At 40.1% G+C, this 22,769-nt stretch overlaps 1 protein-coding gene across 1 annotated transcript in view; it reads right to left on the reverse strand.

Moving 5' to 3' along the window:
- The window catches only part of SMYD3 (SET and MYND domain containing 3), a 762,780-nt gene that overhangs the window by 156,761 nt on the left and 583,250 nt on the right, over window positions 1–22,769 (reverse strand). The window contains exons 6-8 of the mRNA XM_081300183.1: window positions 20,986–21,053; window positions 19,374–19,476; window positions 1,107–1,217 (exon numbers count right to left, since the gene is read on the reverse strand). Coding sequence (XP_081156309.1) covers window positions 1,107–1,217; window positions 19,374–19,476; window positions 20,986–21,053 — 282 coding nt within the window. The remainder of the gene's footprint in view (window positions 1–1,106; window positions 1,218–19,373; window positions 19,477–20,985; window positions 21,054–22,769) is intronic.

Here is a 22,769-nt window from a genome sequence, read left to right on the forward strand (position 1 = left end):
GTCCCTAAGAGGATCCAAGTGCCCAGGATGCTGGTGGGACACTAGTTTGGAGCCATTCTGGATTATAGTATGGGTTATCTGCTCTGATTTTTGATATGCTTCCCGGTGGCAAAAGGCTAACATTAAAGTGGATCCATTCTTGGAGGGCTATCAGCAGTAATTCCAACTTTTCCCACTTGTTTCTCAAAGTTCTTTTAATGCAAAAATAATTATGTTCCCCAATTCCTGCAGCATTAGGATGAACTAATGGTCCTTTTTCATGCAGTGACAGCAATTATCTTTCTGCTTTGATGTTATTGGTAGCTGTGGGTAAGTGCAAGAAGTACTCAGTTTAGTCAAAAGACTGGAGTGAGAAACTTGGTTCTGCCACTTTTTCTTCATTTTTATCCCAGAAGCATATCTCTGAACTTTCCTAAATTCTGTTTCCTAATTATTTGTAAGTACTCACATTAAATGAGATACTAATTACAAATGAGATCTGACAATAAGAACACTTGATAAAAATAAGATTTCATCAGATAACAATCTGCAGGTGATGCAGCCAGATTGTAAACTAAAAGTAGGTTCAAACAAGGAAAGTAAATGAGTAACAGGAGAACACTTCATTAATTATCTTCATAGCATTTATTTTGGTTCTTCTTCCTTCCTCTGAAAGTAAAAATTTATCAACTTTTACTTTGATAAGTGATTTCCATCTGATAAAAGTACTATAGTAAAAAGGCTGTATGGGACAAAATTAAAGAAATAAAAACTAGATACAATTTGGTGTATTCATTACTGAGCAATAACTGTTATCAATCATAATATAATTCAATCCTCTTACTATATGGTCTGGTCTTCCATATCCTTTAATCACATGTTTAAGTATATTTCCACTACACTCTAGGCTCCATAGATCTCTACTTATGCTTAAATCTCAGCTTAGTGGGTGAGAAAAGATTCCAGGAAATAAAATGTATGCAGCTCAATGCTCTTTTATTTATCCCTGTTCCCTGCCATTCACTAAGGGCTTTGACTGTGGGATTAATAAAATAAAAGCAAAATTCTCCAAAAGACCATTAAGGAATTGAGTGGGGAGTGCTCATATCTGATTCCATACAACATACCTTGTCCTGGGTTTCACACCGGAAACAGTCACACTCAAAGCAGTACTGGTCCCTCAGCTGCTTCCGGCGCTCCTCGCTGGTCATCAGCATATCCAGGTAGCAGATGGTGAGCTGTGGACACCCAAGAGAGGGAAGAGTTCATATGGCTGTTGTGCTCATCTTTAACTAACAGTTATTATTAATGATAGTTATTAGACTGAAATTTGTTTTTATTACACACCAATGAATATAAGGGAAGGTACCACTTATAGTCTCTTACGCAAATAATTACATGTCAAACTTTAATATATTTCCTTCCAGTCTTTGTTAAGTGTAAGCACATATGCATCATACACTTATTTTAAAGAACTGGGCTCATGAACTCTTTGTACTTTCATACCTTACCTTTTTTTTCATTTAAAAAACAGTAAAATATCAGAAGCTATTATATTCTTGATATTACTAGAGTTTAGCCATAAATTCTATAACCTTTGGTAGTCAGAGAAACCAAATTCATTCTGGCAATCCAATGGGTGGCAGATGATGCAGCTAGATTGCTCTTAAATCCTAATCAATTCTATAGCTACCTCACAGAATTTAGGGCCATCCAAATTTGGTATCTGTGAAATTAGGAAATAGTTCTCTTACTTGTACAAGGTAAAGTATATGAAATAATTTCCAATGAGAGGGGCATTTAATGTCAGAGTACAATCATTGATGTTGGCTCTGAAGTTGATTTCTTTGGGTCCCTTTGAATACAGTAACTAATTCCTGCCTTGGATGGGGAAAGACCAAGGTGAGAGGACATTAGAGAATTCCAAGAATTCACTTGAAGTCACGGAGAGTAAATGTTTGTTTTACTTACCTAGATCCCCATTGTACTGAAAATCAAATTCAGAATATATAAAACAAAACTCAACTCTTGATTTTTCCCTACCTGGTTCCATCACAAAGCCTTCACAGTCTTAGGTGACAGCAGTTCCTCTTTTGTATTATACAAGCTGAAACCTCAGAGACATCCTGGACTTGGGTCTTTCCTTAACAATGCCATCCAGATCCCAGGAAACTCTGTTGGATCTATCTTTAAAACATGTTGAGAACCAACCACTTTTTACCTTTTCCAATGCTACCATCCTGATTTGAGCTACCATAATCTCTTGCTCATGATTAGTCTCCCTGCTATTTTCCCTAGGTCCCCTGCATTCACCCTTTAGCCAGAGTAACTCATCAAAACATAAAATCAGTGCTTTCTTCTGTTGGAAATGCCCCAACAGAGCCAGCTTTTGGTTGAGTAAGGGCCAAGTCCTTACAATAGCAATGGACTCCCACACCGCAATGCAAAGTGTGGTCCCTGGACTGGTGCTAGTCCATGGTGTGGGCTGTAAGTCCACCATGAAATGCAGAAAGAAATGCAAAGCCAAACATTTAGAAACTTGTCTACTAATTTGGTAAGAGTAATTTTGTGATTTTAATAATAAAACACTGGACTTTTATGCCCACTTTAAGGCCTGTGCACTGGCTATTTCCTCTGCCCTTCTCCCAGATCCATGATGGTGACCATCCCCATCTTCTGTTTTGGTCAAGTCTCACTTTCTCAGTGAGGCCTAACTGATCACCCTATTTAAAATAGCAACCTGATTTCCATGCCATCCCAGCACTCCTAATTCCCTCATCCTTCTCTCTTTTCTTTTCAACCCCGTAACATATATCGGCTTGTACCATACTGGATAAATTACTTCTTTATTTGCTTTCAAATGTAGAAAGTAATTATGGGGGTGTGTGTGGTGGGGGAAGAAGGAGATATTGTAGAAGAGGAAGAAGGCAGGATTACCTACTGAAGGAGATGACAAAAACTCCCTAGAGCAAGCGCTCCATGTGGTTTTTCTTATACTTAAAAGAAAGCATCTCGTGTCTACCAAACATGAGCTTACTTGTTGAAATTTACAGTGGGGCAGAGAAGGCCGTCCTCTTAAACAGACACCAGCTTCAAGAAGGCGTCACAAAAGCAGCCTGGGGAGGAGGAGAAAGCCTGGCCAGACAGACCTGTGGGAGGCACCGCGGCCATCGTCAGGGTGCCAGAAGCCACAGACTGACCTGGCTGGCTAGCTTTCCATAGACTCTTCACCTGTTGAGCAATTATGACATGCCACCGTACACGCAGGAACAAGAGTACCTGCCCTTACAAAATGTAGTCAGTGATGTTACTGACTCTCTAACTATGTGCTGGGCACCTGCGGAGGCCATGTTGCACACCAGCAAAGGTTGAGGGTTCAGGTGATGCTGGAATTTGTACCAGTAACTGTTGATTCAAGCCTGATGCTCTTTGAACAGGAACAGCTGCTTCACAAACTCCTGGGGGCTGTGGGAGAGGCTAGTACACAGGAGCTGCAGCCGCACCCTCAAATTGAAGAACTCAAGCCTGTGCGAAGCAGTGTTCCGTGGCACCTGGACTCCTTCAGCAGAGACAGTGGTCACTTTTTCACTCCCTGACTCTCTTGCTTCATGATTCGAAGCCAGAGTTGCCTCTGAGAGGCAAAGGGCCATGATGTTAGGTAAGTTCCTCTGATTTCTAGAGAACACCAGTTTCTACAGTCCACCTGACTCCTCAGCACACTATTTACAAAGCCTATTGGTAAGTTCAGGGCAGTGTACATATTCATCCTACATCCTCAGGCTCTCTAGGTCATAGCTTCCCTACGTGAGGTGAGGGGAAGTGGTGAATTAGACGATCGCTATATTCTCTCCTGGGTTAATTCTAGGACCCTAGTTCTCATTCCAGCCAAATGGGTCCTAACCATCAGCCTCACCACCAGACCAGGCCAATTGGCAGCAGTTATTGGGTGATTACAACACACTCACTGTGAAGTTACTGACTCCAGGGTGCTTGACTAACCCAAGACTTTATTTCAAGAGCAGAACTCATGAGTGATGGTGCCAGGTAGTGAATGGGCAACAGGAAACTAGTTGTTTCATTTAACCCCAATAAATAGACTCTTACAGCCTCTCTTGGGGTCTTATAACTGCTTGTCACCATTACCTGGACTATGCAGTGGCTCTCTAACTGGCCTCCCTGCTGCCTTCTGTCTAAACTGCTCGGAGAAAGAGCTTCTGAAAATCCAATCTGATCCTGTCATTTCTCTACATGATAAGTTCTGGAGGTTTCTACCTGCCAGTGGGATAAAGTCACACAAGGCTTTCTGCTACTGCTTTTAGATTTGCTTTCTAGTCTCAACATCTTCCCCTGCACTTTATAGCCTGTCACCATTATGCACATTTGTGAATCCCAGAAACAATGCACCCACACCAACATGTAACTATACACTGCTGCCTTGGCTAGCCCGTGCCCTTTCCCCACATTTATTCTTAAAGGTGAGGGGCTCTGTGGCAGAACATTCTGGAAAACATAGCCAGATTATGAACTGGTAATGACAGTGAAATCATTTTATTGTTCAAGATAAGAATCTTTATTAAAGACTCACCAGTTTTAATGGAGTATCTGCTCACTAAACACCTGCTCATTCAGCAGAAAAGTACTTAAAAATCTTAGTCATTGATGCTTTAGTCAACTGAGGCTTTAATGGCATAGAACAAAGCTATATTAAAATATTAACACCACTGACCACCGCTCTGCCATTTTAGAGCAGCTCTTGTAGAAAATATATTAAGTCATTTTAAACATTACAGTTACATATCAAAGATAGTTTCTGGATCTTGAGTATGTTGCTTATACTCAAATCTCAGGCAAAATGAACCCCTTTTCCATGAAACCATCTTTCCCATCTACAACTCAGTAGATAATATGACCAAATTAAAATTAGACCTTGTTTTTATTTCTTGAATTATATTATTGTAGTTAACAAATTTTTCTGCCATTACTGGCTCTGATCTAAAATACAAAAACAATTTGAAAAATCTCATTTCTTTTTAAAGTCAACCCTGAGTGTCAGTTTTGTCTCTTTGTCTCACAAATCCTGCTAATTTTGGTTTCTAAATATTATATTTCTCATATCCTCCATCCTGAGTCACCACCTGACCTGGTCACATCTGAATTCTTCAGTCCACAGATATGAACTGCTCCTTGTCTCCTGAACTCACCCTCTGTTTTTGACCTCTGTGTCTCTGTCTAGAACGCCTTTCCCTGCCTTACTCAACTTTAATTCTATGGATACTGTCAGATCTAGGACTCATTTCTCTGGAAGTCCTCCTTAACTTCTCCCCGACTCCTGACCCTTACAATGCTTTGAGTGCCGTGCTTTGACTTCTGTAAAGCCCTGTGCACACTGACAACATTGCTCTTCTCACAGTGCATTGTTGTCTTCTATTCTATGTAACTTTCCTCAGCTTGAACTCCTGAAGGTAAGTCCAGGTCCTACTCACCTCTGAATTCCTCAAAGTTTCTGGAATTGCAATTCTAACTTCTATCACCCAGTAACACTAGTGAATTTGTTAAACAATTTAATAAGATGACTGAGCAAAGAAACAGACAGCTCTAATCTCAAAACACTTTAGATTAAAACTGACATGAGGGATATGGATATTCAATTCATGCAGATTATATTTCTTCCAAGTGATGATGCTCCAGAGAATAGTGACAGCCAATGGCAGTATTTGTAACAGCTACAAGTTCTTTTAACTAGGAATTCCCATGAGGGTGGCCTGGACTGTCCACCTTTCTCTGTTCCATGTTTTATAAGATTATTAGGCCATCAAATGTATGTCATAGCTTAACATAATTCAGAAGGGGCATCCATCAGCAATCCTGGCGTGAGAGTCACCATGCAGAAATCAAGCACAGGAACTGTGTAACCATATCAAAAACATTTCTCTGAAGGAGGCTAAACCAGGAGACCAAAGCAACAAAAACAGAAGAGACACAACAACTCAGAATGATAATCCTTAAATTTCAAAGTGTTATAATTGGTGCTGGTTTGAAGGGAAAAGGTGCTCCAAAGGATGGTTTTATGTGGAGTCCAAGGGGAAGAAATGTTCAAGATCACTCTGATATTGTGGAACCTGCTGCAATTTTCCAGCTCTCTTTGTGTGAGGAATGTAATGTTCCCATCTCAAACTGGTGATGGGCTAGCTTTCATGTTCCTTCTTTCCAAGAGCCATGGGACATACCTATGAACTGTTGGTAGTTTAAAAATAGCTCTAAGATTCCATTCCACCTCTTATTTTGTCTTTAGAAAGCCTCATTCATTTCCTCGACAAATACAAGCTAAGGATGTTATATTTAAGGAACTACTAGGCCTTGCTCATGAAACCCATATTCTGATGTTTACATCACAGACAATCCACATTAAAACTTGGGATGTTTTAGTGAGTGGTGAAGACAAAATACAAAGTTGATGCCATAAAAATACCAAGCTATCTAAATTTATTCCCTTAATCAATTGAGCCAAAACTAATTTTGCACAATAAATAGGAATTAGCCTTCTTTTTTTTATTATTATTGATTGTTCAAAACATTACAGAGCTCATGATATATCATCTTTCATACATTTGACTCAATTGGGTTTTGAACTCCCATTTTTACCCCAAATACAGATTGCAGAATTACATCTGTTACACACTCACATTTTTACATAATGGCATATTAGTGACTGTTGTATTCTGCTACCATTCCTATCTCCTACTATCCCCCCTCCCCTCCCCTTCCCTCCCATCTTCCCTCTCTACCTCCTCTGCTGTTGTTCAATTCTCTCCCCTTTTTTTTCCTCCCCCTTGCCCCTCACAGCCTCTTATAATTTTGTGTATCATTGAAGGTCTCCTACCATTTCCATATGCTTTCCCTTCTCTCTCCCTTTCTCTCCCCCCATTCGTCTTTGTTTACTGTTAGTCTTTTCCTCATGTTCTTCCTTCCTGTTCTGTTCTTAGTTGCTCTCTTTATATCAAAGAAGACATTTGGCATTTGGTTTTTAGGGCTTGGCTAGCTTCACTTAGCATAATCTGCTCTAATGCCATCCATTTCCCTGCAAATTCTATGATTTTGTCATTTCTTAGTGCTGCATAATTCTCCATTGTGTATATATGCCACTTTTTTTTATCCACTCATCTATTGAAGGGCATCTAGGTTGATTCCACAGTCTAGCTATTGTGAATTGTGCCACTGTAATCATTGATGTGGCCGTATCCCTATAGTGCGCTCTTTTAAGGTCCTCAGGGAATAGTCCGAGAAGGGCGATAGCTGGGTCAAATGGTGGATCCATTCCCAGCTTTCCAAGAAATCTCCATACTGCTTTCCAAATTGGCCTCACCATTTTGCAGTCCCACCAGCAGTGTACAAGTGTACCCTTTCCCCACATCCCCGCAAACACTTATTGTTGTTTGACTTCATAATGGCTGCCAATCTTACTGGAGTGAGATGGTATCTTAGGGTGGTTTTGATTTGCATTTCTCTTATTGCTAGAGATGGTGAGCATTTTTTCATGTACTTGTTGATTGATTGTATGTCCTCTGAGAAGTGTCTGTTCAGGTCCTTGGCCCATTTGTTGATTGGGTTATTTGCTATCTTATTGTTTAATTTTTTGAGTTCTTTGTACATTCTGGATATTAGGGCTCTATCTGAGGTGTGAGGAGTAAAAATTTGTTCCCAGGATGTAGGCTCTCTATTTACCTCTTTTATTGTCTCCCTTGCTGAGAAAAAGCTTTTTAGTTTAAGTAAGTCCCATTTGTTTATTCTTGTTATTAACTCCTGGGCTATGGGCGTAATATAAAGGAATTTGGAGCCCGACCCCACAATATGTAGATCGGAGCCAACTTTTTCTTCTATCAGATGCAGTGTCTCTGATTTGATATCTAGCTCCTTGATCCATTTTGAGTTAACTTTTGTGGATGGCGAGAGAAAGGGATTCAATTTCATTTTGTTGCATATGGATTTCCAATTTTCCCAGCACCATTTGTTGAAGATGCTATCCTTCCTCCATTGCATGTTTTTAGCCCCTTTATCAAATATAAGATAGTTGTAACTTTGTGGATTAGTCTCTGTGTCCTCTATTCTGTACCATTGGTCCACCCGCCTGTTTTGGTACCAGTACCATGCTGTTTTTGTTACTATTGCTTTGTAGTACAGTTTGACCTCTGGTATCGCTATACCTCCAGATTCACACTTCCTGCTTAGAATTGCTTTTGCTATTCTGGGTCTTTTGTTTTTCCATATGAATTTCATGATAGCTTTATCTATTTCTACAAGAAATGCCATTGGGATTTTGATTGGCATCGCATTAAACCTATAGAGAACTTTTGGTAATATCGCCATTTTGATGATGTTAGTTCTGCCTATCCATGAACAGGGTACATTTTTCCATCTTCTGAGATCTTCTTCTTTCTCTCTCTTTAGGGTTCTGTAGTTTTCATTGTATAAATCTTTCACCTCTTTTGTTAGGTTGATTCCCAAGTATCTTATTTTCTTTGAGGAAATTGTGAATGGAGTGGTTTTCCTTATTTCCATTTCAGAGGTTTTGTTGCTGATATACAGCAATGCCTTTGATTTATGTGTGTTGATTTTATAACCTGCCACTTTGCTGAATTCATTTATTAACTTTAGCAGCTTCTTTGTAGACCCTTTTGGGTCTGTTAAGTATATTATCATGTCATCCGCAAATAGCAATAATTTAATTTCTTCTTTTCCTATTTTTATGCCTTTAATTTCTTTTGTCTGTCTAATTGCTCTGGCTAGTACTTTGAGAATTAAATTGAATAGAAGTGGTGATAGAGGGCATCTCTGTCTTGTTCCAGATTTTAGAGGGAATGCCTTCAGTTTTTCTCCGTTTAGGATGATGCTAGCCTGAGGTTTAGCATATATAGCTTTTACAATGTTGAGGTAAGTTCCTGTTATCCCTAGTTTTTCTAGTGTTTTGAACATAAAGGGATGCTGTACTTTGTCAAATGCTTTTTCTGCATCTATCGAGATGATCATATGGTTCTTTTCTTTAAGCCTATTGATGTAGTGAATAGCATTTATTGATTTCCGTATATTGAACCAGCCTTGCATCCCAGGGATGAATCCTACTTGATCAGGGTGCACAAGTTTTTTGATATGTTTCTGTATTCGATTCGCCAGAATTTTATTGAGAATTTTTGCGTCCAAGTTCATTAGAGATATTGGTCTGTAGTTTTCTTTCTTTGAAGTGTCTTTGTCTGGTTTCGGGATCAGAGTGATGTTGGCCTCATAGAATGAATTTGGAAGAGCTCCTTCTTTTTCTATTTCTTGAAATAACTTGAAAAGTATTGGTATTAATTCTTCTTTGAAGGTTTTGTAGAACTCCACTGTATACCCATCCGGTCCAGGGCTTTTCTTGGTTGGTAGTCTTTTGATGGCTTCTTCTATTTCTTCCTTTGTTATTGGTCTGTTTAAATTGTGTGTGTCTTCCTGACTCCATCTGGGCAGCTCATATGCCTTAAGAAATTTATCGATATCTTCACTATCTTCTATTTTATTGGAATATAGTGTTTCAAAATACTTTCTAATTATCTTCTATATTTCTGTAGTGTCTGTTGTGATATTGCCTTTTTCATCCCGTATGTTAGTAATTTGAGTTCTCTCTCTTCTTCTCTTCGTTAGCATGGCTAAGGGCCTGTCTATCTTATGTATTTTTTCAAAGAACCAACTTTTAGTTTTATTAATTTTTTCAATTTTTTTTGTTTCAATTTCATTGATTTCTGCTCTAATTTTAATTATTTCTTGTCTTCTACTACATTTGCTGTTGTTTTGCTCTTCCTTTTCTAGGTTTTTGAGGTGTAGTGTGAGTTCATTTATTTGTTGGTTTTTTTCTTTTTTTGAGGAAAGAACTCCAAGAAATGAATTTCCCTCTTAAAACTGCTTTCATTGTGTCCCATAGATTCCGGTATGTTGTGTCTGTATTATCATATGTCTCTAAGAATTTTTTCATCTCCTCCTTTATGTCTTCTGTAACCCATTGATCATTCAGTAACATATTATTCATTTTCCATGTGATGTAGGATTTTTCCTTCCTTCTTTTATCATTGATTTCCAATTTCATTCCATTATGATCAGATATGGTGCATGGTATTATCTCCACGCCTTTATATTTACTAAGAGTTGCCTTATGGCATAATATATGATCTATCTTTGAGTAAGATCCATGTGCTGCTGAGAAGAACGTGTATCCACCTGATGATGGTTGATATATTCTATATATGTCGGTTAAGTATAGGTTATTGATTGTGCTGTTGAGTTCTATAGTTTCTTTGTTCAGTTTTTGTCTAGAGGGTCTGTCTAGTGGTGACAGCGGTGTGTTGAAGTCACCCATAACTATTGTGTTGTGGCCTATTTGACTCTTGAACTTGAGGAGAGTTTGTTTTATGAACGTTGAAGCTCCACTGTTTGGTGCATACAAATTGATAATTGTTATGTCTTGTTGGTGGATGGTTCCTTTTAACAGTATATAGTGACCTTCTTTATCCTTCTTGATTAACTTAGGTTTGAAGTTGATTTTATTCAATATGAGTATGGCCACTCCTGCTTGCTTCCGAGGGCCATGTGAGTGGTATGATTTTTCCCAACCTTTTACCTTCAGCCTGTGTATGTCTTTTCCTATCATATGAGTCTCCTGAAGGCAGCATATTGTTGGATTTGTTTTTTTGATCCAGGTTACCAGCCTATGTCTCTTGATTGGCGAGTTTAGGCCATTAACATTTAAGGTTACAATTGAGATATGATTTGTACTTCCAGTCATGCTTCTTTATTTATTTATTTTAGTTTGGCTAGTTTTACTTTTTGGTTACTTTCCTCCCCCTTTACTGAGATACCTCCCGCTGTTAGTTTTGGGCACTATTTTTCAATTCCTCTTCTTGTAGTATTTTGCCCAAAATGCTTTGCAGTGCTGTTTTTCTTGTGAATTCTTTTAGCTTTTGTTTATCGTGAAAGATTTTAATTTCATTGTCAAATCTGAAGCTTAATTTTGCTGGGTACAGTATTCTTGGTTGGAATCCATTATTTTTCAGCGTTTGAAATACCTTGTTCCAGGATCTTCTCGCTTTCAAAGTCTGTGATGAGAAATCAGTCATTAACCTAATTGGTTTACCCCTGAATGTAATCTGCCTCCTTTCTCTCGTAGCTTTTAATATTCTCTCTTTGTTCTGTATGTTAGCTATCTTCATAATTATATGTCTTGGTGTTGGTCTATTATGGTTTTGAATGTTTGGGGTCCTGTAGGCTTCCAGGATTTGGCAATCCATTCCATCTTTCATCTCTGGGAAGTTTTCTAGAATTATTTCATTTAATATGCTGTCCATTCCTTTGGTTTGAGTCTCTGTGCCTTCTTCTATCCCGATAACTCTCAAATTTGGTTTTTTTATGACATCCCATATCTCTTGAATAGATTGCTCGTGTGATTTAAGCATCTTTTCTGTGTTGACTATATTCTTTTCAAGTTGATAAACCTTGTCTTCATTATCTGATGTTCTGTCTTCTACTTGATCAAGTCTATTTGAAATATTCTCGTTTGAGTTTTTAATTTGGTTTATAGTTTCCTGTAATTTTAGGATTATTGTTTGATTTTTTTTAAGATCTCTATCTCCTGGTAGAGCTCATTCTTTGCCATTTGAATTTGTTTGTTTAATTCATTTTCAAAATATACTTTTATTGCTTGGACTTGCTGTCTCATGTCTTCTCTAATATTCCTTTCCATTCGAGTTAGGTATGCCTTGAGTTCTTTCCCTATCCCTGCTTCTGATGTTTCTATGTCCTCCTGTAGAATTAAGGTGTCCTGCATTGTTTGTACTCCTTTTTTCCCTTGTTTTCTCATGTTGTTCACGTTACTTTCCAGCTCTATTTGATTGCCATGTTTCTGCTCTCTTCTATAGATTTGTTTTGGTTCTGTATTACTCTGTTGTTTCTTCTTTGTGTTGTTAAACTGTGCCTGCTAACGTGGATTCCGCTGGGAAGGAATTCCGACAGCTGAGCTCCAGTGACGTCACTACTCTGCTATGACGGGCCCCAGGCTCCTTGCCGGGGTGTCCTAATGGGGGGGTGTGACTGGACTGTCTCTGTTTGGTTTCAGCTCCCGGTCGTGGCAGGCGGGCGGTCTCCAGCCGCCCAGTATCACAGGCAGCGGGCGGGTGATCGGTCGCTGGCGGGGGGGTGGACTCCAGCCGCCCAGTCACGCGGGCAGCAGGCCGGCTGTTGCCGGTGGGCGGGCGATCTCTAGCCACCTAGTCGCGCGATCGGTAGCCGGCGGGCGGGCGTTCTCCTACCACCCAGTTACGCGGGCAGTAGGTGAACTGTCGCCGGCAGGCCTGCAGTTTCCAGCCGCCCAGTCACGAGGGCCTGGCCTCTAGTCCCCTTGTTTCTCCTGCTAGTCTTGGTTTCTCCTGCTAGACCAGATTTCCCCTGAGTGATGGCTCTCGGCAGTTCAAACTGTACTCTGGGCCTGCCGTTTGTTGGGGGTGGAGGGTGGCTATTGGGAACCCCGGCACTCTATTGTTTTGTTTCCATTGTGGGGGATAGAACTGTACCGCTTCCTTCCCCCTCTGAAATCCCGTGCTCAGCCCGGGGTCAGTGCGGGCTCATCCGGCAGGATTCTACAGAATCGCAGCCACTTTTCTCCCTGCTTGCTAATTAATCGCTTCTCTGTGGCGCCCCGCCTTCAGTAGCTGAGGGGCAGGCCGCGCGAATCAGTCAGCCTGGATCTCCGGGGTCGCACAGTTGGCTCTTGGGATCCCCGGCACTCTATCGTTTTGATTTTTTCTGCTTGCCCCTCCCCCAGCGCTGGCTAGACAGGTTTCGTTTTGGCTGCTGATGGGAGAGGGAGTTGAAGGTCAGGTGTCTCTAGTTTTCCCCTAGTCTTTATGCAGGCTAACTCTGATACTCCCTCCCCCTTAAAGCCTAGGAGAGATTTTATGCGAATTCCCCGATGTATGGGGGATGAGCTGAGTGACACACACCTGTTTTATTGTTGCAGTCTGTCGGAGAGTGGCGGTGGATACTTCAGCTCTCCAAGATGGTGGCCGCTGATTGCCTTGGTGGAGTTTCCGTTGTGGGGGATAGAACTGTACCGCTTCCTTCCCTGTCTGAAATCCTGTACTCAGCCCGGGGGTCAGTGCAGGCTCAGCCGGCGGGATTCCACCATATCGAAGCCACTTTTCTCCCTGCTTGCTAATTAATCGCTTCTCTGCGGCGCCCCGCCTTCTGTAGCTGAGGGGCAGGCCTCGCGAATCAGTCAGCCCAGATCCCCGGGGTCACACAGTTGGCTCTTGGGATCCCCGGCACTCTATTGTTTTGATTTTTCTGCTTGCCCCTCCCCCAGCGCTGGCTAGACAGGTTTCGTTTTGGCTGCTGATGGGAGGGGGAGTTGAAGGTCAGGTGTCTCTAGTTTTCCCCTAGTCTTTATGCAGGCTCACTCTGACACTCCCTTCCCCGGAAAGCCTAGGAGAGATTTTATGCGAATTCCCCGATGTATGGGGGATGAGCTGTGTGACACACACCTGAGAGTGGCGGTGGATACTTCAGCTCTCCAAGATGGTGGCCGCTGATTGGAATTAGCCTTCTTAATCAATGCCTCAAAATGTCTTTTCTCAGGCAGTTTCTTCAATAAATGATGTTAGCAAAATTGGATATGCATATGCGGAAGAATAAAACCAGATCCTCTTCTCTCATCATACACAAAACCAACTCAGATTGGATCAAAGACCTAAATCTCAAACCTGAAACTATGAAAATACTATAATAAAACACAGGGGAAACCCTACAAGACTTTGGTATAGGCCATGATTTTTTTAAATAGAACCCCCAAACCACAGGAAATATAAGTAAAAATAGGCAAATGGGATTACATCAAATTAAGAAGCCTCTGCACAGCAAAGAAAATGATCAACAGGATTTGGAGATAACCAAAGAAAGGGAGAGAATATCTGTAAATGGTATATCTAACAAGGATTTGACATTCAGAATATATAAGAAACTCAAAAAGATGAATGCCAAAGAAACAAACAACCCACTTAAAAAGTAGTCTAAAGAACTAAACAGATGCTTCTCAAAAGACAACCAAATGCCCAACCAAAAAAAAAAAAAAAAAAAAAAAAGCTCAATTTCATTTATTATCAGAGAAATGCGAATCAGAACCACAGTCACATATCATCTCACCCCAGTTACAATGGCCATCACCAAAAAGGCAAGCTGATGAGGATGCAGAGAAAAGGGAGCTTTTATACACTGCTGGTGGGAGTATAATTAGTATAGCCATTACAGAAAACAGTATGGGAAGTCCACAGGAAAAAAACAGAACAACAAATGAGCCAGCAATTCCACTGCTATGTATATACCAAAAGGAGTCTTTATACCAAAAAGATTCTTGCACTTCCAAGTTCACTGCCACACTATTCACAAGAGCCAAAATATGGAATCAACCCAGATGCCCTTCAGCAGATGAATGGATAAAGAAAATATGTATTTACATGATGGAATACTGCTGATCCAAGAAAGAGTAAAATTCTGTCATTGACAGCAACATTATGTTGGATGCAGCATGTAGAACATTATGTTGAGTGAAGCAAGCCAGACACTGAAAGACAAATACCATATGTTCTCATTCATTTAAGAAATCCAATAAACCAATTTGTAGAAGAATGGAATAGAATTGTTATCACTAGAGACAGAGAAGGGAAATGGGTGGTGGTGGAAGGCAGAAATTAAAAGGGACTTTTAGGGACTGAGAGGCATGTTGGTGGGGAGGGGAGGTTGCAGGTAGAAGGAGGGTATTTGCACAGATGAATGCATATTATATGCATGTATAGAAATATCACAGTGAGTCCCAACAATTTGTACAATTAATACAAATAACTTTTCTCTTGGTTCTCTTTCTCCTATCTCTGCTCCAAGGGTCAGTTTTAAATGTCCATGATGTTAATTTGGTTGCTGGCGGTGGCTACAGGCATTACCTGGGAAGGGACTAAAGACACAAGTCTTCTTCAGTGATCAATAGTCCCACACAATGAAGAACTGTTCCATGCAGAATGCCAACAATGCCCTACTGAGAAATACTGCTGGTCTTTAAAGTATGCTCAATTAAGACAGAGTCAGTTCAACAAAGGTATCGAAGCCTCTGGAGTACAAGGCTAAGTGCTAGGAGATATAGAAATAAACAAGACCCAACTATGTGTCATCATGCAGCTCATAGTTGAATATAGAAATCACCAAAAGAGCCAGAATAAATGCCAAATATATATATTAATAACCACTAAAAGGAAGAACTCAGAGGAGAAGACTTTTCCATAATATGGGAAGTCAGGAAAAGCTTTACAGAAGGGATGGTGTTTGAAAAGGCCTTGAAGGATACATGGTGTTAAGACAGGAAGAAATGGTGGACAGAGAGAAGGACAGCTGAGAAGAGGAATGTCATTCACCCTGGTGTATGTTCAGTATGATAGTGAAAGTTTAATTCTTGCAAAAAGCTGATATCTAAGAAGGACTTATGGTTCACTATTTAAGTGAAACAATTTTTAAGGGTTTTTTTGCACAACCACTCCATTCACAATATCCTCAAAAAATAAAATAAAATACTTGGGATTCAACCTAACAAAAGAGGTGAAAGATTTATACAATGAAAACTACAGAACCCTAAAGAGAGAAATAGAAGAAGATCTTATAAGATAGAAAATATACCCTGTTCATGGATAGGCAGAACTAACATCATCAAAATGGCGATAGTACCAAAAGTTCTCTATAGGTTTAATGCAATGCCAATCAAAATCCCAACGGCATTTCTTATAGAAATAGATAAAGCAATCATGAAATTCATATGGAAAAATAAAAGACCCAGAATAGCAAAAACAATTCTAAGCAGGAAGTGTGAATCAGGTGGTATAGCGATACCAGATTTCAAACTATACTACAGAGCAATTGTAACAAAAACATCATGGTACTGGTACCAAAGCAGGTGGGTGTACCAATGGTACATAATAGAGGACACAGAGACCAATCCACAAAATTACAACTATCTTATATTTAATAAAGGGGCTAAAAGCATGCGATGGAGTAAGGATAGCATCTTCAACAAATGGTGCTGGGAAAACTGGAAATCCATATGCAACAAAATGAAACTGAATCTCTTTCTCTCGCCATGCACAAAAGTTAACTCAAAATGGATCAAAGAGCTTGATATCATATCAGAGACTCTGCGTCTGATAGAAGAAAAAGTTGGCTCCGATCTACATATTGTGGGGTTGGGCTCCAAATTCCTTAATAGGACACCCATAGCATAAGAGTTAATAACTAGAATCAACAAATGGGACTTACTCAAACTAAAAAGTTTTTTCTCAGCAAGAGAAACAATAAGAGAGGTAAATAGGGAGCCTACATCCTGGGAACAAATTTTCACTCCTCACACTTCAGATAGAGCCCTAATATCCAGAGTATACAAAGAACTCAAAAAATTAAACAATAAGAAAACAAATAACCCAATCAACAAATGGGCCAAGGACCTGAACAGACACTTCTCAGAGGAAGACATACAATCAATCAACAAGTACATGAAAAAATGCTCACCGTCTCTAGCAGTCAGAGAAATGCAAATCAAAACCACCCTAAGATACCATCTCATTCCAGTAAGATTGGTAGCCATTATGAAGTCAAACAACAACAAGTGCTGGCGAGGATGTGGGGAAAAGGGTACACTTGTACACTGCTGGTGGGACTGCAAATTGGTGCAGCCAATTTGGAAAGCAGTATGGAGATTTCTTGGAAAGCTGGGAATGGAACCACCGTTTGACCCAGCTATTGCCCTTCTCGGTCTATTCCCTAAAGACCTAAAAAGAGCATACTACAGGGATACTGCTACATTGGTGTTCATAGCAGCACAATTCACAATAGCTAGACTGTGGAACCAACCTAGATGCCCTTCAATAGACGAATGGATAAAAAAAATGTGGCATTTATACACAATGGAGTATTACTCTGCACTAAAAATGACAAAAATCACGGAATTTGCAGGGAAATGGATGGCATTAGAGCAGATTATGCTAAGTGAAGCTAGCCAATCCCTAAAAAACAAATGCCAAATGTCTTCTTTGATATAAGGAGAACAACTAAGAACAGAGCAGGGAGGAAGAGCATGAGAAGAAGATTAACATTAAACAGGGACAAGAGGTGGGAGGGAAAGGGAGAGAGAAGGGAAATTGCATGGAAATGGAAGGAGACCCTCATTGTTATACAAAATTACATATAAGAGGAAGTGAGGGGAAAGGGAAAAAAACAAGGGGGAGAAATGAATTACAGTAGAGGGGGTAGAGAGAGAAGATGGGAGGGGAGGGGAGGGGGGATAATAGAGGATAGGAAAGGCAGCAGAACACATCAGACACTAGTATGGCAATATGTAAATCAGTGGATGTGTAACCGATGTGATTCTGCAATCTGTATACGGGGTAAAAATGGGAATTCATAACCCACTTGAATAAAATGTGTGAAATATGATATGTCAAGAACTATGTAATGTTTTGAACAACCAACAATAAAAATTTTAAAAAAAGAAAAGAAAATGCAAGCAGTGTTTTCATATAAAAGTAATAACTATATGTGATTTGAACTACAATAAATGAAGGTAATGCATAGTCTTCTAATAAAGGATATTTGAAGACTGAGGGGAAAAAATAAAAATAAAAAAGGACTTAAGGGCAGAATCCTCTTGCTGTTGAGAAGATGCCTTGAATAAGTACCACAGAGAAAATATCTGAGTCTGTAGGACCTAATGCTGAGCAGAATTGTTTTGTTTTACGCCAAAGGAAGGATTTGCTTGTTGTTCCATAGACAGAAAGAAACTGATTCGAAAAAGTGAAAATAGCACCAAAAGACGAGGTGTTCTTTCACCAATGTGAAAACCAGCCAAGAAGAATGACAGGTGAGTATGAGTAAAAACATTAAGATATAAGAGTGTTTTTTTTTTTTTTTGTTTTGTTTTGTTTTTTTGAGAACTCTAACCATTCTAAGAGGTTTTTGTTTGCTTGTCAAGTGATTTGTTTGGGTGTTGTGCTGGAAAATGAATTTAGGACCTCATGAGTTAAACCTAGGCTATGCTGGGCAAGCACTTTACCACTGAACTATGCCCCAGCCCTTGTTTAGTTGTTCAAAGTTCACTAAAATACCACCATCATCATCAATAACAGTAGCAGCCACTCTTCAGCCTCTAAATTGATACTGCCAAAAATAGATGGTAGTTCACTTTCTTACCTGCCTTGAAGTCACATATGGCCCCAAAAAACTAAATTCAAATTCTCCGTATCATTGACAAATAGCCTGATATACTTAGTGAACTGGTCTTAAAAACCGGAAATTCACCAAGTTGCTGTGTAAGAGGAACTTTATTTGGTTGAAAATCAGTTTGGAAGGAGTCTTGTCAAAGCCAAATCCCTGTCTTCATAAAACATGATACCTCTGAATTTAGGTTTTATGAGCTGTATGCTGAGTAAGTGCAATAAAATCTCTGTTTTCTTTACAATAAATATCCACTTTAGCAAATTAGAAGGTAGAAGGAAACTGGATCCTACAAAACATAAATATCTACAACCAAGAACTAAATGCAGGTGGTAACTAAGTAACTCTATGCAGGTTCAGGTTCAGTAGCCCTGGAACAGCCTATATGAAGACAAGATATCTTGAGTAACCTCAGGCTTCTGCAAAGTTTCCTCATCAAAAGAGACTGACTTGGCTGTCTATAAAACTGGAAGGGTCAAGAACAATTTATTGCTGGAGGTCATGTTCCCAGTCCTCCATTCCCTCTGCATCTTTGCTTAAACAATTATCCAGAGATGCTGATGGGTTTTTGAAGCCCCAATGACAGCCAAAAAGAGTAAAACCTGTCTGCTTTCTTAACATGGGATTTTAAATGTGTAATTATCTTCAAAATGCAATTAGCAGCCTTGAGAATAAGTATGTCCTGAGCATACTATTCACAAGCTGGGCCGCTTGCCCTACCCACAGAAGAATGATCATTTGCAGAGATGTGACAGGCTGCTGAGCTGTTGCTATTGAGAAGATTTAATGACTCCTGTGCATGTGCATAAAACACACACCCTCTGTCACACACATAAACACTTCTCATATATGTGCAATAGAACTATATCATCATCCAGAAATATGACAATTGAAAAAATAAAGCCCTTCCATAGTTGGCATATGATAGGTTGCTGGACAGAGGAGACTGTATTACATATCTTCCCATTGGCTGAAGGAAAATGGAAAGCTTCTCTAGAGCACAAATGGTTTTAGGATGACCACACTGAAAGATTCTTTAATAGGAAAAGAGGCTGGGTAATGAGAAGCACAGATTTCCTTACCTCCTCTCCCACCTCAATGTCTCGGACGGCACGCAGTAAGAGGTGGGGCCCATTGAACACAATCGAACAGTTGGGGTCGCAGCTGTGGTTGAGCAATGACATACTAAAGGAAAGAAAAAATTAAAACAAGGGTGACCATCATGGCTCAGTCGATAGAGTCAAACAGCTACATTTAATAAATGCCATGTGCAAAGACACTATAGGCTGGTATGGACAGAGACAGGTTAGGTTCAGAGTGCACTGAGGGCTGAGGATGCATTCACAGAAATGTCACATGCCCATTTCATATGAAGTAAAATGCTTCCCAAGATGGAGGATAATTAGGGAAGTTGGTTAATAAAAACTTTTTGGTTTTAGTCCTTTCAGGGATAGGGGTGAGAAGGTAGTTGTTTCATTAGTTACCCAACATGAAATGGGGGAAAATCGGACTAGCAAAGAAAGTGTCTCTAAGATAATAGGTTGCAGCAGCAATCACTGCAGCCAAGGTTATACTGACCTTGCCCCCAGAGGATCTCATTTGTTGAGCTCTGTTGGAGGAACAGCAGCCTATGCTAGTCTTCCACACTGAAGAATAATTAGGAGGACTTCCTCTAATATAGTAAGCTAAGGCAGTCTTGCTATTTAGATCCTGCTGCATTCTGAACCACAGCCTAGTCATCTTATTATCTTGGAGGTACATTTTTTTTTTTACCACATGGGAAATGGAATGAATTTACATTGCCACCATAAAGTGATAATCAGAATGAGCATTTTCTTTGTAGAAAGTACTTCAGCATGTTTTTATAAATTCAGTCATCACAACAACCTTATAAGGATCAATATAATTAAAGAGACTGATACACAGAAGTTAAATGACTTACCCTAGAACATACACCTAGTAAGGCAGTGACTGAATCTGAAACTCGTGGTCTAAACTCAGAGCCCATGCTTTGAACATCCTATGTTCCTGCTTTTTGAGAATCACTATCAACAGAACTGATCTACAGCTAATGGCACTGGAGAGAAATAAGAAGCTGAATTCTCTTATTCACAGTTTCATTATAAGAAAGGGTGTTTTATATATGGGACCTAATAATAAAAAACAAAACAAAAGTAGGAGTGATTGTAGAAGAATAGTCTAGTAGCTTGGGGAGAGAGATTACCATAGTAGAACCCTCCAGAGGCCCAACCTTGAAAGTTTTCTTGCCTCCTTGAGTGAAGAGGCTCAAAAGACAAAATTAAACCCACTGGTACAGGACAGCAAATCTGGTGAAAGCATCCTGTGCTTGAGCCCAGGAGGTTGGGAATAAGATAAGGGTAGGCATTGGGGGAAAAAAAAAAACCAAACCTCAGCCTGATGGTTAGTGAGCACCACAATCCTCAACTTCCTTCCCCAAACCCCACTAAGAACAAGAATTTGAGTCTGAGATCCTCCTCTTCATGAATACCACAGCATATAATGTGGTATGGAAGTTTTATGACTTAACATTTTTACGTCTTATAATTTATCACTAGGTATTGAGCTTGACTCTTAAGCCAGCTGCTGCGACAGCCTTTCTACCTCCAAAAGGCTGGGGAACTGGGTAGGAATTAATGATGTGACTTCTAGTCAATGAAATACCATCAGCCATACCTAGGGTACAGGCCAACACCAACTTCCTGCATCTCCGCGTTACAGATGGTGAAAGAGTTGCAGATCACCTGCAAAAACAAAGGGGAGAGAATCAGTGTGACTAAACTTCAGTAAGAAGAGAATAAAAACATTCAAAATAAAACATGGGAGCCTTTTAAAAGTTCTTTTGGAAAGATCCAAGTCGAACATGGATGCTTTTTGATTTGCAAAAGAGCTCTGGGGCACACTCCTCATGAAGACAACAGGTGTTTAAGTATAGAAATATCAACATCCTGGGAGGAGGAGAAACAGGTTTGCATCATCCCAGCAACTATTAACTTTAGTCTCACCACCCCAATTCCCAAAATTGGATGAAACGTTCAAAATTCAGAATATAAGTAAGCTACTTATTGAGAACTATACTCTACCTATATTTTTCACTCAAACTGCCTACAGTTTCCAAATGCCACTGTGTCTGAAAACTATAGCAGCCTTTTAGTCCTACAAAGAGTAAAGCACACTCTGAGTGATTTTATGACCCAAACTGATCACAGACCATAAGCACAGGAAGTCATTCAGTCAAGCCATGACCTTTACTAGGGACCCCTTGACATGGGACCCCTCACTGGCTATGTGTCTCTTATCCTTTGGGGGATACAGAAAAAGAAATAAAAGACATGTGGGTATGGTGACACATGCCTGTAATCCCAGCTTCTCTGGATACTGGGGTAGGAGGATTATAAATTGGAGGTTAGCCTGGGTCAACTTAGCAAGACCCTATCTCAAAATAAAATTAAGAAGAATTGAGAATGCAGCTCAGAGGTAGAGTGCTTGCCTAGTATGTTGTGAGCTCTTGGGTTCAATCCCTAGTACCAGGCAAGGAAGGAAGGGAAGATCACTGTGCTTATTTGTGTAGTAAGGTCAGTGTGTGAGACGCCACACAGAATCATGGAAAGAGCAATGAACTTGGAATGAGAAAATCTAGGTCTTGGCCACACAATGTTGCCCAAGACAGATGTCAGGGCACGAGCAATGAAGAAGAGAACAAGGTACTTGTCTTAAGAGAACTTAAGTTCTGTGGAATGACAGATTTTCTTTTTAACCCAACAACAGAAAAATATCACATGTGGATAAATGCTAAAGAGAGAAATAAGATAAAGTAAAATGGAGAGGGGAAAAAAAGTGAAGAAAGCTCCTTAGGGTAAGGTGACATTTAAGCAGTGATCTGAAGGGACAGGAGAAATGAGCACATGCATACTTAGGCAGTGAAAGTTCATGTCAGGAGAAGGAGCAACTGCAAAGGCCCTGCGGTGAGAATGTTCATGGGTACCCAGGGTAATGGTAGGAAGGTTGGGGTGGACAAAGCAGAGCGGGTAAGAAGGGTAAGATGAGATCAGAGAGGTATTTAGATCATACAGGGCCAGATAGCCGTGTTTGGATTGTATTCTGAGCAAGACAGAAAGTCCCTGGATTGATTCAGAGCCAAGGAATGAGTGGATTTCTGTTATGAAAGGATGCCTCTGGCTGTTGGGTAAAAATATGCTATTAAAAGGCAAGGATGGGAGTAGAGAACACAGTCACTGTAATAGCCCAGGTGAGAAATGACGGTGGCTTGGATGTTGATAGCAACAGAAGTGGGAAGAGGTTGGTTAGCACTGCCAAGAGGATTTGCTGGAGAGCTGTTTATGGGGAATAAAAAGAGTCAAGGATAATGCTTGAATTTGGGCCTGAACAAGTGAAAAATACAGCTGCCACTCATGAAGGTGAGGAAGGATGTAAAAGGAATGGGCTTGGTTGCAGGGAGC

Source organism: Spermophilus citellus (genome assembly GCF_964194105.1).
Source record: "Spermophilus citellus genome assembly, chromosome: 6".
In the NCBI taxonomy this organism is placed as follows: Eukaryota; Metazoa; Chordata; class Mammalia; order Rodentia; family Sciuridae; genus Spermophilus; species Spermophilus citellus.